General features: G+C 36.4%; 1 protein-coding gene across 1 annotated transcript in view; it reads left to right on the forward strand.

Moving 5' to 3' along the window:
* Positions 1-8,096: 8,096 nt before the first annotated feature.
* Positions 8,097-11,166, forward strand: part of LOC111086491 (4-coumarate--CoA ligase 3-like) — a 9,336-nt gene continuing 6,266 nt past the window's right edge. Inside the window, exons 1-2 of the mRNA XM_022389534.1 lie at positions 8,097-8,225; positions 10,497-10,704. Of these exons, the coding sequence (XP_022245242.1) occupies positions 8,097-8,225; positions 10,497-10,704 (337 nt within the window). The remainder of the gene's footprint in view (positions 8,226-10,496; positions 10,705-11,166) is intronic.

Raw genomic sequence — 11,166 nt, forward strand, 5'->3', positions numbered from 1 at the left:
CTAGCATTGTATATATTGTACAGGTAATAAGTAGTTTCAATATAGTTCTATATATATAAAAATACAGTTCCACACAGTGGGTTGTGAAGTAAGGGCACATGCACAATAAACCCGTAAAATACCTTGTTCACTTGCTAATAATGTCGCTTTCTGCTACTACACTCAGAACCCTCTTTGTTAAGACCACACACACACATACAAACATGTCTGGAACATATTAAAATAAGACTCGTAATGTAATTTATCATATTTTTTTACTTACGAAGAAATATTTGATGTCATGGTTGGTCTCTAAGAAAATAGGTAAGAGTAAGGATCTTTTAATTAAAGGGGAAAATTAGTGGGTATCATTCTAGCAAGAGCATTGTTAATAAAACGATTTGTTTGGTTAGCTATTCAAAGACGTTTTTTATCAGGTTCATATCAACAGTAGCAGTCGAAAAGCAATCCACCAGTCAATGTGATCACCAAACACTAATGATTGAGCCAGAGAAAAACGATTGGATAGATTTCTAAGGAGCATGAGACGTCAGGCCATGCCTCAACTGATTAGCTTCTTCAGCAGTTGTCAGATCCACCAGTCACTGCGATCACCAATCACTAGTGATTGAGCCAAAGAAAACGATTGGATAGATTTCTAAGGAGCATGAGACGTCAGGCCATGCCTCAACTGATTAGCTTCTTCAGCAGTTGTCAGAATTCGACTAACTCTAAATATGTTGAACTGCTGGAAGTAATTTATGAAAGCGTTCTCGCGGCGGGACTCGGAAAAAAAAAGAAAAAGGATGTGTAACATTCAAAGTGTACTTGAATGTTGTTTTTGTTCATTTCCACTTTTTTCAATGGTACATTTTCACCCTAATGTGTTTCAAGACAATAATGCAAAAATTACACTTACTGGTATTGACTTTAATCGGTTGGGAAAACGTAGTAGCAAACCTCAGTCGACGTTCTTGACCATTACAAATATTTAATTGGATGTTTGTTTGTTTTAGAGCAAAGCCACATTGGTTATCTGCTATATCCACCGCGGGAAATCGAATCCCGGATTTTAGCATTGTAAAACCGTAGACTTACAGCTGTCCCATGGAGGGACATTTAATTGGATTCATCATCTTTGGTATGAACTTGAATGTCACCTTTGCCACAGTAATCCTTTGCCAACATTTGTGAACCATACTTCTCCACAAATGGACTTATGCCACCCTGAGTCCAGGATTCAAGTCACTCCAACCTGTATTAGATATGTGTGAGGGATCATAATAATTTCGATAGTCAGTGTAAAAAAAATAATATACATGTAAATTTGATTTTGTAGAGGTCCCTAGTAGGTCAGGGTTATAAACCTTCGACTTTCCACTGACGCAGGGGAGGCTTGTTATATAAAATCTGTAGATAATAACAAATATAAGAATAAATGTGAAAGGTTAACTTCTTACTTTCCGTGAAAAAATAGATTTTATTTAGTCTCTGGGCAGGAACTTTTCAACTAAAGCGAACCAGAATTGCCGAATAATGATGTCCTATTATGTAGTATCCGAGCAAATGAATCATTGGTTTGGAGGGGGGTTTTGGTGGATTGTTGTTGTTTGTCTTTAAGCACAAAGCTACACAAAGGGCTATCTGTGCTCTGCCCACCACGGGTATCGAAACCTGGTTTCTAGCAGTATCAGTCCGCAGACTTACCACTGTGCTACTGGGGGGCATTTCGGTGGAAAGAATTCCGCCATCTTCAGGAGACCAGTGTAGAAAACTTGAGTTAGTATTTATTATTCAACAAGATAAATTTGGCAAAATGCTAAACTATTAACTCTTTCCTTTAGTTATCGTATTTGTATAATCTCGTACATATTAAATATTGGTATAGTTTGGTTGTTTGTTTGAATTTAAACACAAAGGGCTATCTGTGCTCTGCCCACCACGGGTATCGAAACCTGGTTTCTAGCGTTTTAAGTCCATAGACATACCGCTGTGCCATTGGGATAAAAATAATTAAAATGTATAAAAACTTTTCTACAGCCTACTATTATAGTGTCTACTTTACTAGATTATTTGATAGCGAATCTGTAGGTGGATAAGTATAACTGAAATAAATGTAAAATTTTAGAAGTAAAATGGACTATGCATGGCTTAGTGGTTAGCGTAAATTCAAGGGTTCGCGTCTCGTTATCGCTCCACACTTTGGCATCTTGTATGCTCAAACCCGAATGATGGACTACCAATGATAAGTTTGAGTGCTACGCAACTAGATAAGATAGAGAAGATACAAAACACCTGTTTAAGATAGGTTATGTGATGCACTCCTGTCAACCCCTTCAAGGCCCTGCTATATAATCTTCAGCAGCATCAAAGAACACCAACAATGCTTACAAGCTGAATTCTTCGCTATGACCTAACACTTGAACACTATACATTTGGTAATTGAGCCACTTCCCTTTCAATTGGGATATTCCAGTGCCCAGTAGTCACCAAAACAAGCAGGGATCACCTAAAAGGCACCTCAGGAGACAGGCATGGGTGAACAGCTGCTAATATAGCTACCACTGAGATCATTAGTCATCATCAGTTATCAGATGCTCCCATATAGAATATACATCTGGAACCACTATTTGAAAATCGGCTTAGCCAAAAAAGTAAAGAATGAGAAGAGGGTGAAGCAGAAGAAGCTTGCCAGCACATATTTAAAGACCATGGTACACAGTCATCTGACATCATAGAGCCACGGATAATGAGAAAGCTGGATGAAAATTCGTCATCTCATTGAACAACGACATTATGCATTCAAGCTTTCCACAAGCAGCACAAGGATGGAACTAGAAGTGATAAAGGAATTTCTCCTCTGAATTGCTGAAAGCAATGAACCACAAATAGACAGTGCCACCCACATAATGTTTGTGTACTGACTCATAGGCAGCACTGCATAATGTTTGTATACTGACTCATAGGCAGCACTGCATAAAATTCAGAGTGGTTGGTCTCTAGATAAGTGGCAGAAAGCAAAGCAACTGCATAGATGTATGAGCCAAACGATGCTGTGGTAAAGTTAAATGAGTTAGCTGGCACGATATCAACTTCCTTTACACCAGTAAGTCAAGAACGACAACAATGTAAAGTCTTTCTCAAAGCCCCTCAGTGGCACAGCGGTATGTCTGCGGACTTACAACGCTAGAATTCGGGTTTCGATACCCGTGGTGGGCAGAGCACAGATGGCCCATTGTGTAGCTTTGTGCTTAATTACAAACAAACGAACACATCTTTCTCAAAATTTGTAGGGAAATAAGACTACCGGGAAACAAAGCTCTCTATATAAATTAGATAGAAAAAGCAATACATAGGGAATCAATAGGACAGTATAAAACGAGAAAGCCACTGGTAACATTTGTAAATAAAGTCCATTATACCTCCTGCTAAATAGCCAGTCTTCATATGAATGAGCCAGGTGGTTAGGGCGCTCTACTCGCAATCTGCGGGCCGCGGGTTCGAATCCCCGTCACACCAAACATGCTCGCCCTTTCAGCCGTAGGGGCGTTATAAAGTGACGGTCAATCACACTATTCGTTGGTAAAGAGCAGCCCAAGAGTTGGCGGTGGGTGGTGATGACTCGCTGCCTTCCCTCTAGTCTTACAGTGCTAAATTAGGGAATGCTAGCGCAGATAGCCCTCGTGTAGCTTTGCGCGAAATCCATAACAAACAAACCATATGAATGGTCAGTATCTGTTGGCTTAACATCTGAGATCATCACCTAGTATTTAACTCAACAACATATCTAACGTTAGACCTAATACATAAATAAACGATGTCTAAAGAAAAAATTCTAGTACTTGATGGTTTCCTGTCTCTAATACTCCAATGAAAACACAAACTCAAAATTTATAGCACTAAACTAAGTGATTTGTTGACAGCAACATAAAAAACTGACTAAATCATGTAGTGGTTGGTCATTAACTAACTCGTATACTCATCTAATAAAAAAACCAGTCATATACAAACTCACAAATCGAAGCATCTACTATAGCTTAACTCGTACTTTAAACTGTTCAACTCGTTTCCTACACTTTCAAGAAGGTTCTAGTCATAAAACCGCATCTAACATAAAAACTTACTATTTTAAAACAACAACACGTGTCTAAATAAAAAACGTAGCTTACAACATGCCTCTACCTTGATTCTGAAGTCCTTTGATCAATCCTATTACACAAGTAAAATAAACTTCAACTTTTATAATTAACATAAAGTAAATTGATAATTAGTAATATTAATATTTATGAATACAACAGTAAATGTGTTAAACAAAGTATAATCAAAATTTTGAATAGCAAACAAAATCTTTTCTTCTTTTTTTTCGTTACTCATTCGTTGTCCGGTTTCCAACATTTTGGGCGATTTTCTTTTTTTTCCCGTAGATCTATGGCATGAATATTGAATGACTTCTTTCCACTACCATCACTTGACATATGTTTATTGGAAGCGAGTTCTATTAAGGTAGATGGTCGTAGTAAGGTAAAATAGTTAATGTTAAGTAATGATTGTTAATAAGCTCACGATCACTGCTTCTGGAAGTGGTGCTTCACATGCCCATGTTATATAACTGCTAATTGATCATAACCTTTGTCTAAATAATTTTTTTTTTTTAGATTTAAACTTTATTATCAACGCACAGCTCACTCAAAACACCATTTGAAGGAATTTTCTAAATTATTAAAAAATTTTAATTTACTTTGGTGAACATACAGGCGACTCAAGAAACATAGTTTTATCATTTTAAACTTCAAGATGCTTCTGGGATAAGTAGAGAGAGGTGTGCGTGCGTAATGACTGAAATGGTCATGAATTTCAGGTGTTCTGCACTTAATATGACATCCTTGTTAGCTGAATGTCGAAAGGTCGTAAACATGTACTCATCTTTTTTTTACTCAGGTAAAGCTTATATATCTCAACACTAAAGATCTGTGTCACTTTAGCTGACTCCACTGGGGAGAGGTGGACACAATTTAATTGGCGGAACTCATATTTGTACAAGTTGTGAATAAAGTTTCATTTTACTTGTTCACGTTCGTTTCTGTTTCCTTTGCTGTCCATGTACCATTTTTTCTCTCCGTGTGTAACATTTCTACGTTTTGTTGATTCTTTTAAACTTACCTGCTGGATATCAGTGTACCCGAATACTACAAATACGCAAGTACAAGCATGTATATATGTATGTTTATACACACACACACACATATACCTACATGTAAGTAACTGTCAAGCTTTAGAGTGGAGTTTAGACACGTTTATAAGTAGATTAAATTGCCACCATGAAACACATATTTTAGACTTTTGGAGAATGTGCATCCAAAGGTTAGTGATGCACTTCTGGTCTGTCTCTGTAATAGATAACGTGCTTTATCGTTTGAATAAAGTTGGGCGGTGAATCAGACGGTCGAAGGTTCGAGACGTGATAGTGCCGGGAGTCCTTTATTAAAGCTACAGTCAGTCTCATTGTTTTATTAAAATCTAGTCAAAGTCCTTGAGGTGGTGAATACTGCTGACTAACTGCCATCCATTTGACCAGTAATTCAAAGTATATTTCAATGGTAATTAGTGACAATAGATAGCTACAATCAGAAGTCAGGGACTACTTTTCTAAAAAAAAAAAAATCTAAACTACTTGAAAGAATTATATATATAAGCGAGATACTAGGAAACAATTGAGTTTGGTGAAAGTAGATTAAAAAATAAAGGACTGCCAGAGTAAGCGGGATGGTTTGTGAAATTTTTAAATTTGAAAGGAAAAAAAGAGAGCCTCAGTGGTTTGTGTATGGTTGTAGTTTAGGACAACATGTATCAGCCTGAAATAGCCACTCTGAATGTTTATGGTTTATTAATTAAAGATATTTTATTGTCGCTTTTTGTCACTTCTTGCCGCCCTTAGGGAGAAGAAAGAGAGAGTAACTGTAAAAGTACCGAGGCGGGATGGTTTCCGACCGTCCTGGAAGGAAGTAGGATGGCAACTGCCTCATCCCATCCCACTTCGAGCACTGCCACTATCCATTTATCTGTAGTTATTTTGATGATAACAATTTCTAAATAAATAATTAATCATTAAGGGTGCTCGAAAATTAAGCAATCTTTCATCACCACGCTCGAGATATTGGTGAATTTAGATACTATGGATTAATTATCTTAAGAGGCCGATTGTGAAGAATTAAGGTTTTAACTAAAAGGTAAGAAAAATCTGAACGAGGCGTGAAGGCAGCAAGGCAAGTCTCGGACACCCAGTGGTGAGAGAGGAAAGAAGTCAACTCAGACAAATTATCATAACTTGTTAGGGCCTGGCAGTGATCAATAAATGACTAATAACTTTTTGTAACACAGTTTTATAGGTTGATTTTCTATTACTTGTAAACTCAGCCTCACTAAATCAAGGCACATGTTTCTACCCCCTCCCTCTCCTCATTTTAATGATCACTTCGACATTGAATTTTAATAAAATTTTAATTAATATAGGTCCTTAGCCTTTTACACTTATGTCATTTTAACAACCAGCCGCGAGCGGGGTGAAGAGAAAAAAAGTTTCTGACCACCTCTTGTTATCTTCCAGGTCCCTTCGGGACCTGAAAGATTTTAAAAGCCAAAGTACCTTTCAACTAATTTTATTTGACATTCCCACGGTGTTCTTGAACTCAACTGACGAAAGAGATAAACACGCCGTCGTCAGTATATCCCCAGGAGACTGTGGCAAGAAAGTTGACTTCACCCTGTGGACTTGTAAGACAAGAAGTATACGACTTTATCATTGGGGTTGCCGATTGCCTGATGTTCTTTAAACGCCCCCTAGTAGCACAGCAGTATGTCTGCGGACTTACAACGCTAGAAACCTGGTTTCCATACCCGTGATGGGCAGAACACAAATTGCCCAATGTGTAACTTTGTGCTTAATTACAAAAAAAACAAAAAACAAATGTTCTTTAATCCAACACTAAGACCGTCCTATCAGCTGCCTCTCCTTAATATAAAAATAGCAAATTTATAATCACGAAACTAAAGTATAAACTATATAAAATATTCACGAACAGAACATTTTAAATTGACTTTTTTTAGAAGTTCTAATTACTAAAATACGTTGACACATTATAAAATCGGTAATAATGATTATGATGTTTCTTTGTTTGTTTGTGGTCAAGCAAGAAGTTAAACAATGGACTATCTGTGCTCTGTCCATCACGGGATCGAAACCCAATTTTTCAGCGTTATAACAATATATCTCCCACACTATACATGCTATATCTAGTGCCGGCGAGGCCCTAGATACCATTGCTCATCAGGTCGGCTTGGACAATAATAATGACAATGCTTATCCATTTATTACCTAAACCTTACCTTAAATTCAATGTTGATAGTTATCTGAAACAGTGAAACATTTACTATGCCACATTAATCATTTCAAGAAGATAACACCGTCAATATTTCCATTCTTGATAGATATTCTTATCATAAGGGCTAAACACATTTTTATAATGTTATTTTCTCCAACAAAATGTTCTCAACTTCTGATTTTCAATAATTATGATCAGTGTTTGGTAGATTAACGTAAAATGACAGAAATACGGCTATCGCAAACAAATATTGAATAAAATATATTACAATTTTGCTATAACTTGTCATGTTTTTTCTTGAAGGTCTTATGATAGCATCAAAAGCTACATGAATAGTTTGTTTATTTTACATCTGATTTCAATACGCTTCACCTTGTCACCTATATCTTACTACTATACTGTAACCTGAAAGTGCGTTCAACTGTGGAAAAACTCAACATCTAAGTGTAGAATCTAACAGGTCAGAGGTCATTTGCCTTCAACCCCGAATATCAACCTTTGGGTGAGAACGGTCCAACCGACTACGGCCCAGTGAGTTATTACCTTTGTATTCCCTAACAAGTAGACATATCCCATCATTTTCGTCTCAGCTGTGATCACGTCTTTACTCTTACATGGTGATGGGGCTTTTTCTATATTATTGGCTGTTTTAAGATCGGTTGTAATAAAAGTCACTTGTGCTACTGTTTCTGAAGTGTTCTGTCGTGTTTAACTGTTAGTCATTCTACAATATTCACGATGGCGACCACTGACTTTACAGAAAACAAGATTCTTCGTTCACCTCGAGCTCCTATTAATGTACCTAATATCTCTCTGTCGCAGTTTCTCACGTTATCATTGGAGAAATACGGAGATAAGCCTATAATGGTGGGTTGTTTTTTCCTTTTCATTTGTAAACAGCACAAAAATTATGAGAAAATATAATGAATTATTTACCCCCAAACACCATGCGCTATTTTAACGCGCCCACGGTCCCATAATGTAGAGCATCATTGTTTTGAAAGCACCGACCGCTGGGATCACGAGTCGGCCTAATCTATTAAACTTGCAGGTATCATAAATGACCATCAACTTTCTAAGATATTGATTACTATTCACCTAATGCTTACGCGATATGACACACTTTAAAGCGCAGCATTGACAGCAAAGTTTTTATTTTTAAGATATAATGTGTGTTTTTATAGCCATAAGTGGATCGAATAAGTGATAACACTTACTCATGAATAGTTTTCAATGTTTTAGTGAGAAGAACGTTCCTAAAAGTAACACTTGAAATAACTGAAACATTGCAACACTTGAAGAATGTTCGATGTTTTAGTGAGAAGAACGTTCCCAAAAGTAACATTTAAAATATCTGAAGCTTTGCTACACTTGAATAGTATTTGATGTTTTAGTGAGAAGAACGTTCCTAAAAGTAACACTTGAAATATCTGAAGCTTTGCTACACTTGAATAGTGTTCGATGTTTTAGTGCAAAAACGTTCCTAAAAGTAACATTTAAGATATCTGAAGTTTTGCTACACTTGAATAGTGTTCGATGTTTTAGTGAGAAGAACATTCTTAAAAGTAACATTTAACATATTTGAAGCATTGCAACACTTGAATAGTGTTCGATGTTTTAGTGAGAAGAACGTTCCTAAAAGTAACATTTAAAATATCTGAAGTTTTGCTACACTTGAATAGTGTTCGGTGTTTTCGTGAGAAGAACATTCTTAAAAGTAATATTTAAAATATCTGAAGTTTTGCTACACTTGAATAGTGTTCGATGTTTTCGTGAGAAGAACGTTCCTAAAAGAATATTTAAAATATCTGAAGCTTTGCTACACTTGAATAGTGTCCGATGTTTTAGTGAGAAGAACGTTCCAAAAAAGTAACATTTAAAATATCTGAAGCTTTGCTACACTTGAATAGTGTCCGATGTTTTAGTGAGAAGAACGTTCCAAAAAAGTAACTTTTTAAAATATCTGAAGCTTTGCTACACTTGAATAGTGTCCGATGTTTTAGTGAGAAGAACGTTCCAAAAAGTAATTTTTAAAATATCTGAAGCTTTGCTACACTTCACCAATGTTATTGGTGGTCCAGTTATTCTCAAATGTATTTCATGCAATGTTCGTTCTTTGCTTTCGCCAGCGTGTACTCAAAATCAGGTGTAAACCATTATAAGATCTTGCTTAAGATACAAAAAAGTAATGAAAGCAACAAAATCTGACTATGTTCGTAACAACAATAGTGCATATGTAGTAATGCAGCATACTTAGTCTTACTAACATTAATCCATGGTTGACGTAACATGGCTCGTTTCATTGTGAAGTGACTTGTCTCTCAAGGTGTTGCTCACTGGTCATAAATACTTATACTGAATGTGGTTAATAATTTCATTGTTAATTTTTATAGGCTTGGTTAGTATAATTGTTTATTCTTCTTTTCTCTCTGGCAATATTATTGATTTGGTAAGAACATTCTCTAGTGATTATCATAATGTACTCTGAAACATACGAAATACGCTCCTTTTCAGGTATAAGTATACGAAACTAATATTTGAAATTGGAAATGATAAAACATCTAATTATTCTCCAGCTAGGCCTAACGTGCACTAGTAGTTAATATGCTCGCAGTGTGAATCCGAAGTTTCATGGCTTGCGGTTCTTTGCTGTAAATACATGTTCCTCACTTTGGGGCCATTGGTATGCTATATGAGTTTCGGTCATATCCCCCTTTTTTTGTCAGACACAGGCCCTCTCAAAGGTTCAGAGAGGCCCAAGCCACTTCTATCTTTTGAGGCCCCTGGTTATAATAAAAGAAATGATGACACGTGAAAACAAAATAAGACAATCATTAGCCCAAAAGAAAAGTAAAACATAATTTGAATATTCTGTATTTAACATATATATTTATTAACATTAGTAAATGCTTTTCTAGCTTTTATCTGTGTATAAAAACGAGTCACAAATTTTAACAAGTGCAAAAAAAACGTCTAAATTTGAGGCCACCTTTGAGCTTGAGGCCTGGGCCAAATGGCCCTCCTGGCCAAGATATACAACGAAAGCCTTTCGTGTAGCTATTTTTCACTTTTTTAAAAATTATTTCTCATAACTAAAACTTAGATTAATTGGAAATTCATATTATACCTCTTTTACAGATCTCACCCGACAAGTCTCTTTCCTACACTGCCAATGATATTCTTCTGCGTAGCAGGCGTTTCGCCAGTGCCCTCATACGGCGAGGTCTCAAACCTGGAGATGTGTTTTGTATTTGCACATCTAATAACGTCCACTTTGCCTCGGTAATGTTAGGTGCAATCAGTGCTGGAGCAGTTATTACTCTGGGAAAACCCACGGACAAATCAGGTGAATAATTGTATTGAAACTCTAGAAATGTTGTAGGTAAATAGGTGTGAAGTATAGAGAAAATTCTACTGATGTAAATTATTTCTAAAATCGAGTAAAGACAAGTAAATAAAAATAGTAATATACACTGAGTGGTCACAAGTAAATAGACCCTAATTTTTCGTCATTTAACTGATTTATGCTAACTAATTTGTGTTCACAGAGCACTATATAAATGAAAATGGTCAGCACACTAATTATCTTGTGCTGCAACATGCCTAGAACTCAAGGTTCTCTCGAACTGTCAGATTTTGTTAGAGGAAGGATAGTTGGTCAAGCAGATGGTGGAATAAGTCAGCGGCAAATTTTGCAGAACTTGGGAATCCCACTTTCGACAGTCAACAGAATCATCGTGTAGTTCAGGAAACACGGCAAGGAAACAAATGAGCAGCGTTCCGGGTTGTCCTGGTCCATCGGAGAGGA

The sequence above is a fragment of the Limulus polyphemus genome, unplaced genomic scaffold (assembly GCF_000517525.1).
Source record: "Limulus polyphemus unplaced genomic scaffold, Limulus_polyphemus-2.1.2 Scaffold1142, whole genome shotgun sequence".
Lineage (NCBI taxonomy): Eukaryota > Metazoa > Arthropoda > Merostomata > Xiphosura > Limulidae > Limulus > Limulus polyphemus.